Source organism: Pantherophis guttatus, chromosome 6 (assembly GCF_059756535.1).
Source record: "Pantherophis guttatus breed Tessera chromosome 6, ASM5975653v1, whole genome shotgun sequence".
NCBI lineage: Eukaryota > Metazoa > Chordata > Lepidosauria > Squamata > Colubridae > Pantherophis > Pantherophis guttatus.
In genome coordinates this window covers 10,147,671-10,170,326 of record NC_142068.1, presented here as the reverse complement: position 1 = coordinate 10,170,326, position 22,656 = coordinate 10,147,671, and the positions used below count along the sequence as shown (strand labels likewise).

General features: G+C 42.2%; 1 protein-coding gene across 2 annotated transcripts in view; it reads left to right on the top strand.

Moving 5' to 3' along the window:
- The first annotated feature begins 447 nt into the window (after positions 1-447).
- Positions 448-22,656, top strand: part of SENP5 (SUMO specific peptidase 5) — a 47,566-nt gene continuing 25,357 nt past the window's right edge. Inside the window, exons 1-4 of one of the 2 annotated variants that reach the window (XM_060682855.2) lie at positions 448-827; positions 10,675-12,212; positions 19,122-19,227; positions 19,359-19,506. In XM_060682855.2, the coding sequence (XP_060538838.2) occupies positions 10,706-12,212; positions 19,122-19,227; positions 19,359-19,506 (1,761 nt within the window). In that variant the 5' untranslated portion in view covers positions 448-827; positions 10,675-10,705. Of the gene's footprint in view, positions 955-10,674; positions 12,213-19,121; positions 19,228-19,358; positions 19,507-22,656 lie in introns of both variants that reach the window. The other variant, XM_060682856.2, reaches the window with a different exon arrangement.

Here is a 22,656-nt window from a genome sequence, read left to right as displayed (position 1 = left end):
GTATTTCAACTCCATTTCAAGAGTACTTATTTATTTACTGGTTGAATTTATATCCCAACCTTATTAGGTAGGTTGGGCTGCCAGTGGCTGCTAGTTTCACGCTTGAGGTCAAATAAGGACTTTAATGTTTAACTTTAGGTTAAAAGTCCAATCTTCACCTTTAGAAAACAATGATCTCACAAGTTATTTCCGCTCTAATAAGCAGAATTCAAATGTTTCTACAATACTACATGCTTATGCCTCATGCGAATCCATGAATTCTCCCTTCTGACATTCAAATAAATGCGTCACCCACATTCAGACATTCAACATCAACACGTAACTTAGAGGCCTTTTAGGCGCGTGAGCAGAACGCCCCGCCCACAAACAGGGGCGGGGCTTATTCTCTACTTCTTTCCCGTTTTCTTATTGGACACCCGAAGGGGAGAGAAGAACCGCTTGTATCCTAGCAACGGGAAATCAATCGCGCAGCCGCACCTGTACCAAGAGGGATTCGCTCGCGCACGCGCCTTGCTCCCTCTCTTTTTTTTCTCTAAGAGAAATGACGGCGGAGCTTCCTTCAGTTTGTTCTTTCTGTATTGCCCCGCCCCTCCCCCCAAACGATTCCGAGGTCCTCCAACCTCCCTCCCGCTTGCGCACAGACGCCTGCGCAGAACGGCCCCCTCCGTTTCTCCTTCCTCTCTCTCTCTCTCTTTTCCGTCCTCTCCCTCCCACCGCGTCTCTCTCTCTCTCTCTCTCTCTCCCCGCCCGTCGCTTTTGTCGCTGGAGGATGACGTAGGCCTGCTGGGGCCGGTCGCCGCCGTGTAGGTTGTGGGAGCCTGACCCACGTGAGTCGTTGCTGAGGCGGTTGCCGGGTGCTGTCGCTCAGGGGAGAGTGGTGGTGAGGAGGGAGGGGGGACGGGAGCGGGGGAGGCCAAGCCCTACTCGGAGGCCGGGATGCGCCCAGCGACGAAGGTACGCGCCGGACTGGCAGCGGCGGGAGGGGGCGTGGTGATCCGGGGGCTCGCGCCACGCTTCCTGCGGGGGGGGATGTGAGTCACGGGTGGGCAGGGCCGGCTTTCGGCCTAGTGGACCCCCCCACACACACCCGTCCTCCGGCCGGAATCCTCTTAGGGGCGGGGGTTCCCGTGGGGAGGGGGGGTCTTCTGTACCCCTAACTTCGGAGGGGGGAGGGTGGCGAGGATGGGCGTCCATTGAGGGATGCAGGTGCCTCCCCGGGGCCGGGTGGGGGAGGGGAGGGGAGGGGAGGGGGGGCTCCGCGCTCCCAAAGGGGCTCGATTCGGATCAGCCTCAGGCCCCTTTCTAATGAAATCTATCCCCCGTTCCGATGAACTCGATCAACCCGGGAGGCGCCACCGTTTCCTCGATTTTAAGCCCCCCCTCCAAAAAAAAAACCCGAGGGAACTTGAGGCAACCAAAACGAACATGGCTTCTTCCCCCCGCCCCCAGCAATCTCTCCCCTCTCTTTCCTCAATAGAATCCGAAGGTCCAGCCATTTAGAACCTGATGCGGGGGAGTGGGGGGGGGAGAGAAAAATAATAATTAAAATTAAAATCCTAACTCTGGTTTATTGTGACTTCTGTTTATTGAGGATACTCGCTTGCCAAATAAAATCCCACCTGCAAAAAAAATATTTTTTTTTAAATGTTTCTCTCTGTGCTCTTAAATTGGTATGTTGTGGTAGCAAGAACTGATTGGAGCTCTGACACAAAACACATCTGGTTTAGCTCTGGCCTCCCTTTTTTTTTTTTGCTTTAATTTATATGCCGCCCTTCTCCGGAGACTCAGGGCTGCTTACACTGCGTTAAGCAATAGCCTTCATACTTTTGTATATTTATACAAAGTCATCTTATTGCCCCCACAATCTGGGTCCTCATTTCACCTACCTTTGAAAGGATGAAAGGCTGAGTCAACCTTGAGCCTGGTGAGATTTGAACTTGCAGTGATTGCAAGCAGCAGATGTTAATAACAGTGCTTTAGTCCACTGTACTACAGGCTCTGTCCTTCAATAATATTACTTGAAGCAAAAAACAACAACAACACATATTTTTTCCTGTTAAATAACTTGGCAGTGGGAATGGAAATAACCCTTAGATTTATATACCGCTTCATAGTCCTTTTACAGCCTTTATGCACATCTCTTTTTATCCAGTGTTCTGCAGGAATTAAAAGGAACTGTAGAAATGGACAGTGAAGGTTAAGAGCTCCAGAAAGTAATGACTGTATATGCAAGCCTGGGAGTGTTAGGGAAACTAAAAGAGATTGTGAATCCGTGTTGTCTGCTGAGATTTCTTTTCCCTATGGTGTGGAGAAGTTATAGTATGGAAAAGGGAGTGAAAATGATGATGTATCTAATTTCAGAAAGAAGATTCAGAGAACATGCTTATATAAAAGCATATTTTCAGTAAGGTAGCAGTAAAAGAATGAAGAAAAATATCAGAATAGGAGGTAGTTATATATCTAAGAAAGCAGGGGTGTACATGAAGTACAACAGCTGCTTTAAAGATATACAGACAGGGCTGTGTATCTTCTCCGAAGATCCTTATTAGAATTAAACCTGAAGGGAAGGGGGTACATATTCAGGCTGCAAATTGTACAGACCTAAGTTGCTGATGCCAAGCAGATTTTTTTTTTTTACTTTATCTTTTCTGCTGAGAATTTTTTTCACAAGATGTCTGAAAAAGCTGTTTGGAAATACTTCTTGTATTTTTTTCAAGGGCAAGCACTTTATTCCTCTTGGCTGCAGGGGAAAATACAGAACTGTTTAAAGCACTTAGGTTCAATGTATTTTAGTATAGTTACATTCAAGGAGCTGCTAAGATCTAGATCCTGCCCTCATAATATTTGAGTTATTAAATAAAACTGATGATCAGGGTTGAAATTTAAATTAAATCAGACATTTAATTTATGGAACGTGCTTCCACAAGTTATGCTGACAGTTGCTAATGGGTGGATTTAAGGCGGATTAGACAACCTGTAAGATAATGCTGGTAGAAGCTCCTAGTCAGGAGAAATCCCTTTGTGTCTTGTTTGAGGTTCTCAAGAGACATCTGATAGATCACTATGGAAGGTGGTGACTGATGTTGATCTGCTGGTCTGATTCCACAGATTTTTACGCTGCTCAGAAAATGTCAAAAAAAGAGAGGCCATTTTCATATATCAGGTGTTTTTTTACCGAATCCAGTGTGAAGAGGTAGAACTGATGTAATGGTCACTGGTGAATATGCATGCTTGTACTGATTATACTTAAGAAGCTGGATAAGAATAAATGGGTGAGTGTTACATTGGCAGCTTATGCTTACATGGAAACAAGCGTCTTGATTGTTAAATGGCTGCAGATGGGAGGATAGGAAGCGTAAAGATTTTACATTATAAAATTTCGTTAGCCAAAGAACACAGCTATTTCGTAGGTGGAAGAATTAGATACGCTTAAGACCTGGCTTGTTGGACATTATTTTTAGGACAGTCTTTCCTCCACTCTTTATTATTTTCCTCTTGCATAAAGAAAAGTCTGGCCAGGAGAACCAGACAGGGACTTGCCAGACGCTGATCAGTTTTAAGTCTAAAAAATGGAGACTTTCAAGTTCATAGTGCATTAAGTCAGTGGCTCTCAACCTTTTTCTTCACCACGGACCCTCTTTAAGTAGCTTTTGTGGCCACGGACCGCCAAGACCTAATTCAAGATTTAAATCATAACATTTGGTTCAAGCCTTCACGAACCCCCTGTGATGACATCGCATCCGTGGACTACAGGTTGTGAACCATTGCATTTAGTTAAACAAAGAACTGCACCCTACTCTGTATGTTGAAAGTGGTATTGCAGGGAAGAGCACAATCCTGGCAAATGCACGGTGTACGGCTTGCCTTCATAATCTGTGGTCTGGCGTGTACTTACAAGTCAGATTTCTCTGACTTTGGGACAATGTCTGTGTTGCAGCATATTTTAGGGTGTGACAACCTTATAATTTAGCAATTTTAAACAGGCTAGTATTTAACAGCTTCCCTGACAGCCATAGGCAATAGGGAAAGTGATGCAGGAGAGTATATGGAGTTCCAGGCTGATGAACCAGTTGGCTGGAAAAAAACAACAGATCCTTCCTCTGGTTCCTTTGCCATTTGCACAGGGAGAAATACTTCCTCTGCAACCAGCAGAGAAAGATCAAATATTCCATCCTTCAGAGGCCATTGACTTCTTTGTGAACAAGTTAACATCTTGCAGGCTATAAATCTGTGATCTGATTTTTCAAGTTGAGTTTAGAATTTTGGTAGAAAGCCTTTCATATTAAAAAGAAAAAGTTTTGTGTGGAGTGGGAGACGGACCTGTGACATTGAGATGAGGGGGATAAGAAATCTGAAAGAGATGGATCCTAGTTTCTGCAAATTTTGAATGTGTAGCCTATTTATCACATTGCTGGGAAAACGGTGTGTTTCAAGGCCAGGATGGTTTGAATTTAGTTTTACAAGGCCGAGCTGGTGGAAAGTGAGCACTTTTTTTTCCACAGAAAGTGATGTCATGAAATTATCCTCATTTACAATTGAGAACAATGAACTTAAAATGTGCAGTTCTCTCCTCTGCCAGTGTTATATTTTTGGGGGACAGAACAGAAGAAGGTTTTGAGTTGTGTGCAAACTTTTTGAAATGGTTTCAAACAATAACATCTCAGACTCTCAGATACTTTTCCTCATTTCTGGGTAGATCAGACTTCTTCCAGTTGTGTTTTTCAGATATGTTGACTTTAATTTCTGCTTACAGTGCAGCCTGAGCAGATTTGAAGGGCAACAAGTCAGAAAAGGGTTTTTGTAAACCGATATTCCAATTTGTTTTTGAAATGAGTTTGTTGTTTTTCTTCTGAATTTTAGAGCAGTTGTTTTCAGTGACGATCAGCTGGTCTAAAGTGGAAGAAAGCTGAGTATGGTCCATGTCTAGTCTTTTTTTTTTTTGGTACTGTTTTACCTCTCCAGAACATTGTGCAGCAATATTGTTTTAATATTTTTATATTTTTGTGATTATTATGTTGTCCCCTGTAGCAAAACTGCTTAGATAACTAGAGTTCCCCACATTTTCCAGTAGTTCCTCTGGCACTGAATAATTGCCCACTTCTGCTTGTGTTGCTTTGTTACTTGCCAATTTGTGGTCAGTCAGTAACTGTTTACACAAGAATAAAATGTACAGTTTTCCAAAAATGTGCTGTTTAGCAGACAAAAATTTTCAACAAGAGATTACTAATAATTGACTTTTAAATATATAAAGCATGTGAAGCTATGTATAGTCTTCCGATATTTTGGACCTTTGAGAAAATAGCTTGACTTACAGCCAGGAAAATTTCTTAGAGTGAAACCTTGGTAAAGTCTGAGCAGAAAATGTTTCAGAATTTCTATTGTTTGCAGTTCCTTGGGGGGAAAAAAACCAAGTCAGTGCTATATATTATTTAATACGAAACATAAGCATTCTGAAACAAAAAATATTAGCATTCTCTGTGTGTAAAATTAAATTTAGGGATCTTCACATATTCATCTGATTAATTTATGTATTTAGGGATAGGGGCCACAAATCATTATTTCATTTCAGGTTAATTTTCTGTTGTCGACTTTGGTTAAAAAGATAGTAACAAAAATTTTATCAGTTTGCATGTTTGAAACCATTGCAGGTAATCCTCAATTTACTGCCATTCATTTAGTGACCATTCAAAAGTCATAAAGTGGGGCATAATTCACTTAACTCATTTAGCAACAGAAACTTTGGCCTCAATTATAGTAGTAAGTCGAGGGCTACGTATATGTGAAGTGGAATCATATTTACAGCTAAAATCTTTCTTTTTAATGGCAAGGATATACAAAAAGCATACATTCAGAAAAATTGCCTATAAACTAACACAGTTATTTGTAAAATGAAGGGTTCACTCCGCATTTGAACAAAAGAGTTATTCCATCTTCACTTGAAGTATGTTCCAGAAAAATAAAGCTTGGGAAAAAAAATAGGTGTTTTGCTATTTTCATTGTGGAAATTTGAAATAGTCCCTTTGCTTCTTTGTTTTATAGCAGTGAGCCACAAACTAGGATGTGGTCTAGGCTAAGCACTACCACCGCTCAACCTATAGAAAAATTGGGTAGGGGAGGGTTTTTTTCTTCCCTATTCTGAAACACTCCTATCTAACACTGGAAGAATAATAAGCAACTTTTACAACCAATGTCTGTTTAAAGCATTCGTCAGAAAACAGATACCAAAGAAGCAACAGCAATAGACTCATACAATACCTGCAACATAACAGCAAAAATATTTGTCTTGATGTTTCTTCCTGATGCACATGTTTGCACATTTTTCCAGTTATTCCTCCAAAGCTTAGTAAAGAGATAAACCTACATAATTTTCCGTATGGCACCTGCAAAGCTGAAAACCCAGTAATAGTGTTACTTAATTTTATTTTGAAAAATTTGTGGACTACCCACTCGAGACGTGCCAGTGGATAACGAAGCAAGGATAAATCAGAACACACTAATAATCAGAATGTTAAAAATGTGATACTCATATACTTAGCCAAGACAGGCACCCTCAAACAATTCAGGCTGAAGGCACATTTGAAGCCTACAATAATAAAAAGGAAGAAAAAGGAAAGGAGTAAGCAGAACTAAAATAATAGAATAAAATAAATCATGACAAAGGAACACACTGAAAATACCGTATTTATTTATATTACACCTTTATTATTTTTATAAAGAATACAATAGGTGATGAACATACTTTAATACTCATTCCTCCTCCTATTCTCTTCACAACAAACTCCTGTGAGGTGGGTTGGACTGAGAGAGAATGACTGGCCCAAAATTACCCAACCAGCTTTCAGGCCTAGAATAGGATTTATACTCAGTTTCTTGGTTCTTGGTGCCTTAACCTGCACATTTTACATTTAGAACATTCTAGAAAACAGAAAATGTTAGGGGCAGCAATACTGTGTTATAAACCGTGGACTTAACTTCCTTTAAATATGTGCAGTTTCTGTGTAGATTAAGACTAAAATACCATGTGGCAGCCTGCCTACTTTTGTTGCCCTAAAATAGAGCATGAGGAAGCAGCAAAGCGCGGCTTTTAAGTTCCCATTTTTCATGTTTCTATCCCTTTTGAATAGTGAACATTTGAGGTACTTTTGAGTTTTGTTCAATGAATATACATTCATTTAAAGCTCAGAACATACGGTTTTGGATTCGCACCTTGTTACAAATGATTTAAATATATATTTCAGTTACAATATTAATCCAGATTGGAGGAATAAGCATCACACATAATGGGGGGGGGGAAAAAAACCCTCATGATTTTTAGAAATCTTGTACTGCTGAACAAACATGATTTTATATCCTGTTGAGTTTTGTATGTTCTGGATAGCGTTGCAGTTTTGCAATCCTCCATTTTGGCTGGCTGCCTGTCTTTAGAGGAATTAAAAAGGAATATTTTTTTTTTACTTATCAAGCATCTGACCTCCATAAATCTTTTAATTTTTGTAAACCAGTTCAGAAGGTTTCCTCAATGTACCGTATATACATACAGTATATTATGTAGGCACCTTTCTTTCTGTCCATCGATGCTTTTTCTTCATCGTCCCCCCTTTTTTCCCCCCGAGATTCTTTTTTATTATTACTGCAAGGTGGGGTTGAAGGAGCTCTACACTGATTAGCTCTCAGTGGTAGAGATGACCTTGATAGGACAAAAGCTGATTGCTTCGGTCACCTGCTGTAATAAAAGACCAGCTCACCTTTGTTCGGCTCCTACATTACATATCATCACAGTATCCGTATAGATGACTGTTTTATTGAGGTCTGAGAGTGATGCCTTCAAAGGATGCGATAGTTATACACAAATGGCAATGTTTGAGTCATGTTGGCCACAGTTATGAATGTAGTCTTCGGTGTAAATGGTGAAGTAGCTGGATTTTGAATTAGAACAGCTATTTCAGTTTTTGATACCCAATTAAAGGCTCTTAACAAGAATAATCCGAAATATCTGAAGGGCATTTGTGGGGGCTGGGAAGGAGTGTGAATGGATAGGGTAGAAGAGACAGCACCGAAGAAACAGATGATTAAAACTGTGTGGGAGTGAGATTGCAATAGGGTGATCATTTATAGAACAGATTTCAAATGTTCAAATCAAGGCTTTTCCCGTATGCCTTGAAATAGTCTCGAATTAGCTCAGTTCCCCACTTATTCCTGTAATAGTTACTGTAAATACAACCATTGCCTGGATGCACAGTGGTTTGCCTAAGGATGCCTAGCAATTTTATGGCTGAGATACAGGTTGTCCTCGACTTACGACTACAATGGAGCCCAGAATTTCTGTTGTTAAGGGAAACATTTGTCAAGTGACCTTTGGTCCATTTTTTTTGCCACCGTTGTTAAGTGAATCACTGCAGTTACATAAATTAGTAACACGGTTATTAAGGGAATCTGGCTTCTCCATTGGTTTTGCTTGTCAAAAAGGTTGCAAAAGGGCATCACATCACCTTGGGACACAGCAACGGTCGTAAGTATGAACCAGTTGCCAAGCATTTGAATTTTGATTACAGGATCATGGGGATGCTGCAACGGTCGTAACTGTGAAAAATGGTCGTAAGTCACTTTTTTCAGTGCTGTTATAACTTTAAAGGGTCACTAAATGAACTGTTATAAATCGAGGATTACCTGTATTTGAATTTGATATTTGGTCTCTTCTCCTTAACTATGTCCGTCTCAGGTTTTCCCTTGAAATATGTTGCCTCACTGGCCACACATTGTTAGGCACATAGTATAGAATAGGGTAGAAGTTTTTAAAGATAGTGTCAGGTTTTCAGGCCGTCTTCAAATAAATTGCGTCTCAAACAAAGTCTTTTTTGAAACAAACTACCATTTTATTTAGCACGGCAACTTTTACACTGACTCCATGCAGCCAGCACTGAGGTGCTGACCCAAAATCCCTCCTCTTCCTTCCCCCACTCCTCTGCATTCATTGGCCATCTTCCCAATCATTCACCCCTAATCTACTGCTCCAACTCAAAGAATTTCCCCCTTCCCATCCATTTCCTAGGGGACATTATCTCCAGCTAAAATAAGTAGGTGAAAGGCAACCGTCCTGTTGCAGACACTTGCGTTCTCCTTCTCACGTCAGCACTAGGATAAATGCATCTTGACGTGCTGACAGATAGTTTAATATATTTGGATAAACATGAAGATGTAGATGAAGCCTTGAGGGCCAAGATAGTGAAAAGAAAATCATTGGAGGCAAAAGCCAGGGCTTTGGTGAAATTAGGGTGCAGTTGGGAATTGGCATGAAGCAGAGGAAGGGATTAGGTCAGGGGTGTCAAACTCGATTGCATTGAGGGCCACATCAGGATTGTGTTTGACCTCGGGGGGGGGGCATGGCCAGGGTGCGACCCTCCCAAGCTCCTTTTTCACTGGTAGAGGCGCTGCGGGCTGGTCCTTCATATTTCTAGGGTGGCTCCTCGAAATAGATCCAGCCCACGGGCCTTGAGTTTGACACCCTGGGTTAGGTCCTGTATTTCCTGTTTTCTACCAATAAGCAGCATGCAAGGCTGGTTGTGACCTCTTTGTAGGTTTTAGCAATAGCGCTTAGTCTCATATACAGCTTCGCAGTGCTTTACAGCCCTCTCAAAGCAATTTAGAGTCAGCATAGTTGCCCCCAGAGATCTGGGTCCTCATTTTACTGACCTCGGAAGGATGGAAGGCTGAGTCAACCTTGAGCTAGTCAGGATCAAACTCCTGGCTGTGGGCAGAGTTAGCCTGCAATACTGCATTCTACCCACTGTGCCACCACGACTCTTCTTTAGAAAGAACTTTAGAAAGAAAGTTATTGATACTGTAGGGTCTCTTTGTGACCCCACTTAGAAAAGATACATTTTTTCTTTTAGGGAGCAAATTCTAAGCCATTACAGGTGGTCATCAACTTATAACAGCTTTGTTTAGTTGACAATTCAGTTACAACGGCAATGACCTATGACTGTTTTTCACGCAAGATCCCCATGGTCATCTAATCAAAATTCAGATGCTTGGCAACTGCTTCATGTTTATGACGGTTGCATTGTCCAGGGGTCATGTGATCCCCTTTTGCGACCACCTGACAAGTCAATGGGGGGAAGCCAGATTCACTTAAAAACTGTGTAACTAACTTAACAATTGCGGTGATTACTTAACAAAAAGAGCCTTGGTGGCGCAGCAGACTAAAGTGCTGTTAAGTAGCACCAGCTGCCTGCAATTACTGCAAGTTCAAATCTCACCAGGCTCAAGGTTGACTCAGCCTTCCATCCTTTCAAGGTAGATAAAATGAGGACCCGGATTGTGGGGTCAATAAGCTGACTTTGTATAAAAAAGAACACCACTTTGGGGGGGGGGGGAAGCCCTACTAAGCAGGTATATACAAAAGTATGAAGGCTATTGCTTAATACATTGTAAGCCGCCCTGAGTCTCTGGAGAAGGGCGGCATATAAATCGAACCAATAAATAAATAAACCGTGGTAAGAAAATTCATACAATGGAGCGAAGTTCACTTAACAAATGTTTCACTTAACCACAAAATTTTGGGCTCAGTTGTGGTTGTAAATCACAGAGTACCTCCCTATACATTACCGGAGAACGGTAAATGAGACAACCTGCATGTATTCTGTGGTGTAATTCTGTCTCTCTTTTTCATTGCAGCTTCACTTTGGGATCATAATGCTGCAGAAAAATGAAAGAGCATAGTCAAAACTTGCAGTGGAGAAGTCTGTTGCTGGCCAATTGTCGAACATGGACTGCGGGACTTTGGGGGCCAAGGCCACGCTGCTTCCAGAGGAGGCGACAGCCTCTACTTAGAAGAAGGAAGCAAAACAATCGGACATCTTTCAATGCGAAACAAACTAAACCATACCGAAGGAGGCCTCTTCTGCACCAGAGAAGTTGGATTCCTGATGTGTTCTTCAATATAAATCTGCCAGTTGGATTTATTCAGAATTGCACATGTCCACAAAATAGATTCAAAACCCCTTTCTCCAGTTGTGGAAGACCCTGTTCAGGGTCTAGGGGGCTTCGCAGGACACCTTGCCAGAGTGAGCTGCTGGCTAAATACATTGGCTTAGGGGTTGACTCAAAGGTTTGTCAATACAAGCCATACAGCCCCAAGGCCAGCATTACTGGTTTGTCGCTTAAAAGGAACAGACTTGCTTCGAACGGGGGAGTTCGTAACAATGACCGAAAACAAAACGAAATCATAATTCTGAATAACTCTACGAGGAAATATTGTTGCCGAGGACTGAAGCACCATGGAACTTGCGGCCTCTTGATTGCCCGACGGCCTAAATTCAACCAGCGTACTTTAAAAAGATCCCGATTTATGATGCATAAAAAACTTTCTCTGGTTAAGTTTCGAATTAGCATTGCGAAATCTCTTCCCAAGCTTCGGAGAGGCAAAACGTGTAAGTTGAACAAAAGCAAGCTGAGTTGGGCGGCGAAAGTAACAAGAGATTGGCAAGAGGCTAAGCAGGCGGAGGCCTTCGCAGTGGACCGCGGGGCCTCGCTTCCTTTACGGAAATCCAAGCGTAACTCTCCTTGGGACCTGTTCTGCTTCTCAGATATGAACAGTAACATGCCAGGACCACTTATCGAGGAGAGTCAAACGTGTCGGCCTGATGCTTGCCTTACACAGGAGAGACTGTTTCATTGTAGGCAGCTCCATTACAAAAACCTGGCGCCCCGAGACCAAAATGGTATCGCGGAAACCTGCCTGCTTCCGGAGTTGCAGAAAAGTCCTCCTTCGGGGACAGAGGCCCTGCCCAGGGCGGACATGGGGGAGATGCCATCCTTGGACAGCTGTCCCGAAGACATTTTCATCGTAACGGAAAAAGAAATCTCTGTTTCAGGGCACGACGAGGAAGAATCCAATCAGGTGATGGGTTCTGATGAGGTGGTCCTGGAGCCCTCCAAGTTGGATTTGGGTACAAGCGACGGTTGCACTAACGGACCTGTCATGGAGCCGGTCCAGAACGAAGACTGCCGTAGTCAGATGGAAGTGGAAGGGCCTATCAGCACGGACGTCTTTGGCACAGAGCTCTTAGATCACCTGTATTGTAAGAGCCCTCTGGACGAGCCTCTGAGAGGAGGAAGCACAGGACAGAAATCAGGGACTCCCAAAGGTGGCAAAAGGAGCAGTCAGAAAGTGTCTTGTGTCAATGATGAGCAATTGGCTGCCTGGCTCTGTGGTATTTGCCTATTTTTCCCCCCTCCTTACGTTATTGAGTGTTTTGCTTGGTGTAGTTATTCTGGGTTGAGATTCAGATGCTGCCTGTAGAGCAGAGGGCAGTGGTGAAATTCTCCGAGGTCGTCTACCGGTTCGCTGCCCGTGCATGCGCAGTGCGTGCTAAATGTGCGCTGTGCATGCATGCGCACAACATGCACTACTGCGCAGCGCTGAAAAAGGAGGCTTAAGGTAAGTAGAACAGTGAGGGGAACAGCTGTGCCGCATGATTTAAATACGCTAGAAAGCAGGATTTCCTGCGGCACAGCTGATCGTCGGAATCCGAACCGGTAGTATTTTTTTACTACCAGTTCAGGCGAACCGGTAGCTTTTATTACTCCTGGTTCGGATGAACCGGTCCGAACCGGTAGCATTTCACCCTTGGCAGAGTCCCCAACTTTTCCGGGTGGGGAAGGAGGGGATGGTTTTGTTGGAGGAGCAGGTGAATGCACGTGCCTGCGCGTGAATCGTGATTACAAGGGCACTGCAGAAAGTGATTTACAATCGGTCCTCACACTTAGGACGCTGGCTGCAACTGGTATACATTTATGATGCTTGCACCATCCCTCGTGATCAGAACATGAAGCTTTGCAAGCAGCTGCTTATAACCCAATTAATGATACACACACAGCTCCTTTCAGCCTAGAAATATTAAATGGAATTCAAGGTTTAACAATATTTCCGTTTTAAACGACAAAAAAACAAATCGTACCGGTGACTATCTGCAATACGGAGAATGAAAGAGCGTTTTTGAAATTTATAAGGCTTTTGGTGTAGAGGTTTTACAACATACTGCTGCACAGAAGGATGTATTTGCTGACCTTGTGATTAAAAAAAAACGTTATTTGAGTGTCGGTGACTAAATTCTGGTGTAGTCTTAGGTGGCCTGTAAAAATAAGCTCAGGTCTTGCTGGGAAAATGTGACTTTGGTGTTGGCATTCAACAACTTTTATGTAGTATTCTGCATTCATTTTTTATACAGGTAGTCCTCGACTTACAACAGTTTGTTTAGTGACCGTTCAAAGTGACAACGGCACTGAAAAAATGTGACTTTACGGCCTTTTTTTCAAAGTTGCAACCTTTGTAGCATCCCCATGATCATGTGATCAAAATTCGGATGCTTGACAACTGGCTCATATTTATGACCGTTGCTGTGTCTCTGGGTCATATCATCCCCTTTTGCGAAGACCTGACAAGCAAAGTCAATGGGGAAGCCACATTCACTTAACAACCGGGTTACTAACTGAACAACTGCAGTGATTCACTTAACAACTGGCAAGAAAGGTGGTAAAATCGGGCGAAACTCACTTAACAAATGTCTCGCCCAACAACAAAAATTTTGGGCTCAATTCTGGTCGTAAGTCAAGGACTACCTGTGCAACCATTACTACACTTTGCTTTGGAGCATTGCGTTGCCAAGTTCTACAATACAGCCGTTTTCATGGAATTCATAATTCTGACTTAATATTTCCACATTATTTCCACATTCTTTATTTACTACACCATTTATGCACTGATGTCTTCCATCTGACTCCAAGGCTGCAACATCATCAAAGCAGAATGTAAACAATAAAAACCATCAGAAAGCTAATATAATAAAAACAATTTCAAATGCAGTTATAATAAATCACAGCTAAACCAATCTCTGGTACTGTCCTGTAGGTTACATGAGAAGTGACGACAACCCTAATTGTAAGAAATACAGGAACCGGTCTTTGCTTTTTATTGGAAGATACTGGGCCAGCATTGATATAGGTGGTCCTCGACTTACGACCACAGTGGAGCCCAAAATTTCCATTGCTAAGCGAGACATTTGTTAAGTGAATTTTACCCCATTTTGCAACCTTTCTCGTCAGAATTGTTAAGTTGAATCACTCTAGTTAAGTTAGACTCATTGACTTTGCTTGTCAGAAGGCTGCAAAAGGCTCATATTTATGACACTTGCAACCGTCATAAATATGAGCCTGTTGCCAAATGGCCAAATTTTGGTCATGTAACCATGGGGATGCTGCAATGATCATAAGTGTGAAAAATGGTTATAGGTCACTTTTTTCAGTGCTGTTTTAACTTTGGTTACTAAACAAATGGTTGTAAGTCCAGTCCCGTGGGTGATTCGAGATGCATATTTAGATTTTGTTAGTACAGATATCCTCGACTTAGAACCATTCATTTGACAGCCATTCAAAGTTACCCTGTTTTCCCCAAAATAAGACATCCCCTGATAATAAGCCCAATCGGGCTTTTGAGCGCATGGCAATAAGGCCAAGCGCTTATTTCAGGGTTCAAAAAAATATAAGACAGGGTCTTATTTTTGGGGAAACATGGTACAAGAGCACTACAAAAAGTGATTTACAACCAGTCCTCACACTTACGACACTTGCTGCAACCGGCGTGGTTGCGGCATCCTAGGGTCACGTGATGGCCATTTGTGACTTTCCCAGCCAGCTTTCCAGCAAGCAAAGTCAGTGGGGGAAGCCAGATTCACTTTAACGACTGTATGATTCACTGAACAACGGCAGTGATTTGCTGAATTGTGGCAAAAGGGGGTGGGACAACTCACTTTAACACCTACATTGCTCAACAGTGGAAATGGTTCCAATCACAGTTGTAAAATTAGGATTACCTGTATATGAACTTGGAATAGAAAGTATAGATTGACGGCGAAAAGAGCGTATTGTATCTATGAAGCAAGAGGAATTCGAGATCTGACAATTCAGGTTACCATTTCATTGCAAAAAGAAGGTAGAAATTGTAGGAAATACTTAATTCTGTCTCCTGCTTGTTTCCTTCCATTTAGTCCTTTCATTTGCAGACATATTAGAGTAAAGCAGAGAGGTCTGTAAATTGCCAATGGATTTCAATAAGTCAAGGAGCACCCCTACTGGTAACCAATCTAGTTTAGTCTTTTTTTTTTAATTGTTTTACTTTAATTAAAATTGAGAACTTAGCAGCCTGCCAACAAAGCATGATTTAATGTCCAGTAATGGACATTACTGGACAACCAGATGACTGCACCTTCTGCTTCCACTTTCAAGATTCTAGATGCTTTCTGGGTTAAAAAGAGGGGGGAGAAATTACAATGGAGTGCTTTATTTCCTGGTTTGCCTATTTCCCTTTAAAAGGAAAAAAGCCAAAGCTTGTTTAGCGCCATGATAGCATTAGAAAACAGTGCCACTAATTTGCCTTCCTGTCAGGGAATATTTTCTGTTTGCCATGCTTATTGTGGCAGTTGTCCCAAAAGTGCTTTCTTTCAAAAGGCAACTGGATTTTCTTTGTTTTTCCTTGAAGACGTTTTGCTTCTCATCCAAGAAGCTTCTTCAGTTCTGACTGAATGGCGGAGAATGGAAGGATTTATATTCCTTGCCGTCATCTGGTTGTTAGTCCTCTTTCTGAGAATCGTTGAGGCCGCTTGCGGGGGGGCTTATCAGAGTCACCTGAATCCTATAGTCCAGGGGTGTCAAACTCGATTTCATTGAGGGCCGCATCAGGGTTGTGTTTGACTTCCGGGGGCCAGGGTGGGCGTGGCCAGCTTGACCACTCATGTCGGTGCCTGTGGTGGTTTGAGTGCTCTGCCAGCGAAAACGGTCTACCGAGCTCAGTTTTCAGCTGCCAGGGCCTCCTGCAACCCTCTACCAGTGAAAACGGAGTACGCAGCTCTCCCAAGCTCCATTTTAGCTGGCAGAAGCACCTTTACTGTTTCCAGGACAGCCCGGTGGGCCAGATCTACATACCCCGCGGGCCGAATCCGACCCCCGGGCCCTGAGTTAGACACCCCTGCTATAGTCTGTTGTGGCAGAGTTTTTGTGGAAGCTCTTAATAACCTTAAATTCCGAGGATGTTTGGTAGCTTAGTAAGATCGGAGTCCCTGCAGTAAGTAGGCAGGTGGATGAGTTGGAACAATAAATTTCAAAACTCTGATCAGATATGCGTTTGTCCAATTCTGTCTTTAAAACACAATGAAACCCTGTATTGCATTTTATGGGAGAGAAGTTGATTCTCATTTTAATGAGAATTTTCTATCTCAGAATGTGAATCCAAGTAGAGCTATTTGGCATTTGCAGTTCTCACAGTTTTTAGTAATATATGTATTACTGTGCAAACATTAATATGCAAAAGGTGGAGAGAGAGAGAGAGAGAGACATAGAAGGCATATACGAAGTAGAACTATGTGCAGAAATGAATACGTTAGCAAAAATAACTTGAGATAAAAACGTATATAGTGGGAGAAACGGATGTTAAAATGCATTTATTCTTCCATGAATATAGAAACATAAAACTTCATTCTTAAAAGGCAGGCTGAATGTGGAACCAATTCAGTATGGATTTAAGATGGGGAAATTGATTTATATTTGCCCGTCTAAATCTGACTAAATTATGCACGCGTGCTTTTGAAATGCTTATTGTGGTCTTAATGTGTTCATGTCTGCTTCAAAGTCTTTAAGTGGCCGCAGTTGGATTTGTGGATGTAACAAATCAACAAGGAAGCCACAAAATCAACTTAAGATAAATTGCTGAATAAAGTAGTGGATGATGACGCCTTGAGCTTCTAGTATTTCATGAGTTCCAGAGATAGAAATGGTGGAAAGTAAACTTATCATTGATACAATGAATGAATTTGATAATTTAATAATGAAAAGGCAAACAAGGTTTTTTGCTAGAGATTGGTGAATGAATCTGGAATGAATCTGGTGAATGAATCAAGACTGCGTCTTGAATATCACATCAATTTGAGTTGAGAGCAATTTACCCATATAAAACCAGTTAAAAATACTATGTGAACATCAAATACTCAGATAGGTTTTGCATGCTTCTCTCTTTCCTTTGTTTTTTTCACATTTATAATTTTTTATAAATAACATACCTAATACTTTTTTTTAAAAATTTGATTTATATGCCGCCCTTCTCCGAAGACTCAGGGCGGCTTACAATGCGTTAAGCAATAGCCTTCATACTTAAGGCGGGACCAGAACTCATAGTCTCCTGCTGATTGGCCCAAAATCACTCAGCTGGCTTTCATGCCTAAGGCGGGACTAGAACTCATAGTGTCCTGCTGATTGGCCCAAAATCGCTTTCATACTTAAGGTGGGACTAGAACTCAGTCTCCAGTTTCTAGCCTGTTGCCATAACAACCTAACCTTAACCACTAGAGGCCAAACTGGCTTTTTACAGTTATTTACAATGAGCATTTCAAAAGAGGCGATTGGAGTGATTGGATCAATTACTTTGTAGTTGAAGACCAATAATCCAAGGTATCTGCTTCCTTATCATAATATATGCCTCACCCATCCCTTATTAATGGAACACATCAGGGTGAAATCTACTTACCTTCCCTACTGGTTCGGAAGTGCGCGCACCACGCACGTGTGCTCACTTCACTTGCGCGCTTGCCATCGTCAGGTCCGATTGTAGACCCTCTGTGCATGTGCAAAACCTGCACATGCACAGAGGGTCAAAAACAGGTTACTTCCTGGTTAAAACCAGGAAGTAACGACGTCCGGGCAGGTTGGCGGAGCCTTGCGCTGCCGCCGCTACCCTTCGCCGAACCACATACCGCCACCATTACCGGTTCGCCGAACCACATGCTGCCGCTGCTACCAGTTCGCTGAACCACGCGCTGCCGCCACTACCGGTTTTCCCGAACCGGAGCGAACTGGTAGCATTTCACCCCTGGAACACATGGAAAAACAGTTTGTTTCATTTCATTATTGAGAAGGAAGATTTTTTTTTTGTTCCAGATGTCCTAGAATAGATGATGCTTGTTGAACCTCTTGTTATCTGTCTAGAAATGCTTCCCATCCTAGATTTAAATGAACAGGCTCTGTATCATGTTCCCCCATCTAATCTGACTGAGACCATAGTACTAGATGGCCTTAGTGCAGTGTTTCTCAACCTTGGAAGCTTGAAGATGGGTGGACTTCAACTCCCAGAATCCCCCAGCCAGCGCTGCTGGCTGGGGGATTCTGGGAGTTGAAGTCCACCCATCTTCAAGCTACCAAAGTTGAGAAACACTGCCTTAGTGGTATTGCTAAAAATATCTAATCTTTCTTTGGATCAGTAGATTCTGGCTGTTTGGATCAAGCCTATTTTCTTCTGAATCTGTCCGGACTGCGGCTCTGAGTCATTACAGCAAGCATGTCGCAAGCCAACTTTCTGTCTAGGAATTGGGGTTTTTATTTATTCTAACCCATCTTGAGAAATAAAGCTGCCTCTTTTCCGATTCTCGCTGTCCGGAAGTAAGCATGAAATTACTGGATTTAATGAGAAACGACTTGGTTTGTTCACATTATTATTTGAAACTATATTTCTGGGATCCTAGGTCTACTTCCAGTATAGGCGGTCCTTGATGTATAACCACAATTGAGCCAAGCGTTTCTGTTGCTAGACGAGACAGTAGTTAAGTGAGTTTTGCTCCATTTTACAACCTTTCTTATCCCTGCAATTGTTAAGTTAGTAACACGGTTATTAAGTGAATCTGGCTTCCCCATTGACTTTGCTTGTCAGAAAGTCACAAAATATGACGCTGGGACATTGCGACTGTCATAAATATGTGCCAGTTGCCAAGTGTCTGAATTTTGATCACATGACTACGGGGTTGCTGCAACCGTTGTAAAGTGAAAAATGGTCATAAGTCACTTTTTTCAGGGCCATTATAACTTTGAACGGTCAAATGGCTTACAAATGAACTGTTGTAAGCTGAGAACTACCTGTACTGTCTTTGACCAGCAATGTTCATTAGTTAACCTTGCGGGTTAATTTTGGGCTGTATTTTCTAGATGAAAAAGTGGTTTATTGAAACTTGTCTGTGGAAATAGATTAGCCAGCTCTTTTGTAATTAATTCTGCAACTTTTTAATATACCAATCTTTTCCTTGAAGGATTCTTAGATGAAGTAATAAAGAAGTACGGCAGCTTAGTTCCGCTTTGTGAAAAAGACGTTATGGGAAGATTAAAGGAAGTCTTTAATGAAGATTTTTCTCATCGGTTAGTAACTCTCTATAATTTTCTGCTTTGCTCATTCCTGCTCATTCCAGATTCCATGTTTATGGATTTATGTACCTGTATCTCACAAGTACTGGGATTATTTAACATCGGCTGTTTTAATTCTGTTGCAGAAAGCCATTTATCACTAAAGAAATCATGAAGTATCAGACCAGGCATCCAAAATCTCCCACTTGTAATTTCCGGGTCTTTTATAATAAGCACATGCTGGATATGGATGATTTGACAACGCTAGATGGCCAAAACTGGCTAAATGACCAGGTAAGACTCTGCTGTAAATATCCACCAAGATGTATCTGCTTGAAATGATGTTTGCTGACAACCAGTGTTGTTGCATGGAATGCTGGCTTCTTTGGAGAACGTCCTAAGAAGCACCAAGCAATGATGGAAGGGAGCATGTCGGTGGATTTGTAGCTTGTTGCTTACCGTGCCTGGATGTTAACCATTCAGTGAAAGAGGCCAAATGTTCAAAATGTTGTGCTCACTTATCCAGAAAGGTTCAGAGTCTCTGATTTGTAGGGATTAGAAGATGTGTAGGAAAGAATTGCCAGTGTTACACAACAGAGGCTTTTCTAGAGTAAGGATTCTTTAAGCTCAATGAGATACTTTCAGGGAGCGGCTTGATGGCCTAGTGGTGAAGACGCTCGCCTCCCACTCGGAAGGTTGAGAGTTCAATCCTAGGTAGTGGCAGATGTTTTTCTCCTAAGGCGCAAAATATCTGCTGTGAACTCCATGTGGCATCAGGAAGGGCATCCGGCCAGTCAACGCTGAGCTCCATTCAGTCGCCCTGACTCTACCCTGAGTAGGGACCACAGGGTCTTATAAAGGGAATTTAATGAGATACTTTCAGATGAGATCCTCATAAAGATATATAATAAGCCATAAGAATGATCTCTCATAATTTAGACCTGGACATATCAATCAATCAGAATAGAGCTGGAAGTCCAACTCTCCCTGCTCAAGCAGGAGATCCTATACCCGTGATGGCGAACCTATGGCACGCGTGTCACAGGTGGCACACGGAGCCATATTAGTGGGCACACCAGCTCAGCTCTGGGGTGCATGGGCGCTCCGGCCAGCTGATTTTCGGGCCTTCTGGGCCCACCAGAAGTAGGGAAACAGGCTGTTTCCTGCCTCTGGAGGGCCTGGAGGGGGGTGGGGAAGGCCCGTTTTTCTTTCTTACCTGGCTCCAGATCCTCTCTGTGTATCTGGGAAGGGCGAAAACAGCCTTTCCCACTCCCTTGGAGGCCCTATGGAGGCTGAAAGGGCCCATTTCCCGACTCCCGGTGGGACAGGAAGTGACGTTTTTTCCTGTCCCCAGCCTCCAGAGACTCCTAGAGAGGCTCCTAGACACTCCTAGAGAGGTTCTGGAGGCTGGGGACAGCAAAAAATGTCACTTCCTGTCCCACCGAGAGTTGGGAAATGGGCCCTTTCAGCCTCCGTAGGGCCTCCAAGGGAGTGGGAAAGGCTGTTTTCGCCCTTCCCAGATACACAGAGAGGATCTGGAACCAGGTAAGAAAGAAAAACGGGCCTACCAGGCCATCATGTGCCAGGAGCGGGGGGGAGGGGGTTGCGCACACATGCGCGTGGGCACATGCGCGCGTGACCCTCCCTTGCCCCTCCCTCTCCTGGCACGCGATGGCAAAATGGTTAGCCATCACTGTCCTATACCATTTCAGATAGGTGGTTGTCCAGTCTCTTCTTAAAAACCTCCAGTGATGAAGCAACCACCACTTCCTATGGCAAGCTGTTCCTCTGGTTAATTGTCCTCACTGTTAGGAAGTTTCTCCTTAATTCCAAGTTGCTTCTCTCCTTGATTAGTTTCCATCCATTATTTCTTGTCTTGTCTTCTGGTGCTTTGGAAAATAAGTTGACCCCCTCTTCTTTTTGGCGGCCCCTCAAATACTGGGATACTGCTATCATGTCACCCACTAATCCTTCTTTTCTCTAGATTGGCCATACCCAATTCCTGCAACTGTTCTTAATATATTTTTTTCTCCAGGCCTTTAATTATCTTAGTTGCTCTTCTTTGCACTTTTTCCAAAGTCTCAACATCTTTTTTTGTAATGTGTAATATATCATACAGATGATACAGTAAACTTAGAATAAACAATAAATTCCCATTCAGATTTTTACAAGCCCACTGATCTACAAAGTAGGTGACAGCTGTATTTGAATGAATTCTGAATTCACATTGGATAGGTTGTCTTGGTGGGAGAAGATGGCTTGACCTCTATAAATGTGAATTCTGAATTAACTGGCTAACCGTGTGGAGTAAAGAAAAACGGGACAGCTAAAATGTCAGATTTTAAGGTGGCATTCGTAGGCAGTTAAGCAAAATATGTTCAGAAAGAGAAATGATGTTGAACAGTAAGATATGATGAATCTTTAAAGAGAATAGCACAGCAATTTCTTTTCTCCTATATTGTGAATGTATTACCGGTAAGTGATGATCTCTATCTCTGCCTAAAAATGGGAAGGAAAGTTTTTCTTAAAGACATGATTTAAATGCTTACTTACCAAAATTGTGTGTGTGCGTCTGTGTTGGAAAATCCAAAGCATTTGGTTTGATTAGTTGTGAAAATGTGTGTGCAAATAATCCACTTTTTCTGAGAATTAATGTATGCTTGTGAGCATGTGTCTATTCAAAAATGTGTAAATTGTATTACATTAGGCCACTATGTGACATATTAGTTCTACAGTGTTAATCCTATAAAGGAGAATAAAATTCCATTCAGAACATGTTTTATTCTTATCTATACACTGTATTTGCTGAACTCTGAGAAGGCTGCAGAAGTAAACGGGCTCTTTATCAAATTTTTATCTTGCATTTTTTTCCCCAAGGAGTTAAAAGTGGCTTATTTGTCGCTGGCAGAGTTCAGTTCCTTTTTTATAATGATTGTTATTGAAACTTTCAAAGAAGAAGATTAAAAAAAGGAACTCTGCGATAATATAATTACAACTGCAGTGAAGAAGCAGGTTTCTTTTTTATTTTTTCTTCCTTATTTTTTTACATTAGCCACTTGCAGAGTTCCCAAAGAATCGAGCTGCTCTGCTCAAAGATGTTTGTTATCGTGATGAAAGTTTAGAGGCTAATAAACATTACAAATGCCAAAAGATGCTTTAGGATACAAGGAACAGCATAGGTTGTATTGTTCCCACAGCCAATGAAGCTCATTTATTTTATTTTTGACACAACCTCACTATTTAATACCTTAAGCATGTTTTCTTGTGAGTCAAAGTATTTCAAGCAGGAGCAACAGGTTAAATAGCAATAGCACGTAGACTTATATGCCGCTTTACAGTCCTTTGACAGCCTTCAGTAAGCGGTTTACAGAGTCAGCATATTTGCCCCCAACAATCTGGCTCCTCAATTTGACCCACCTTGGAAGGATGGAAGGCTGAGTCAAC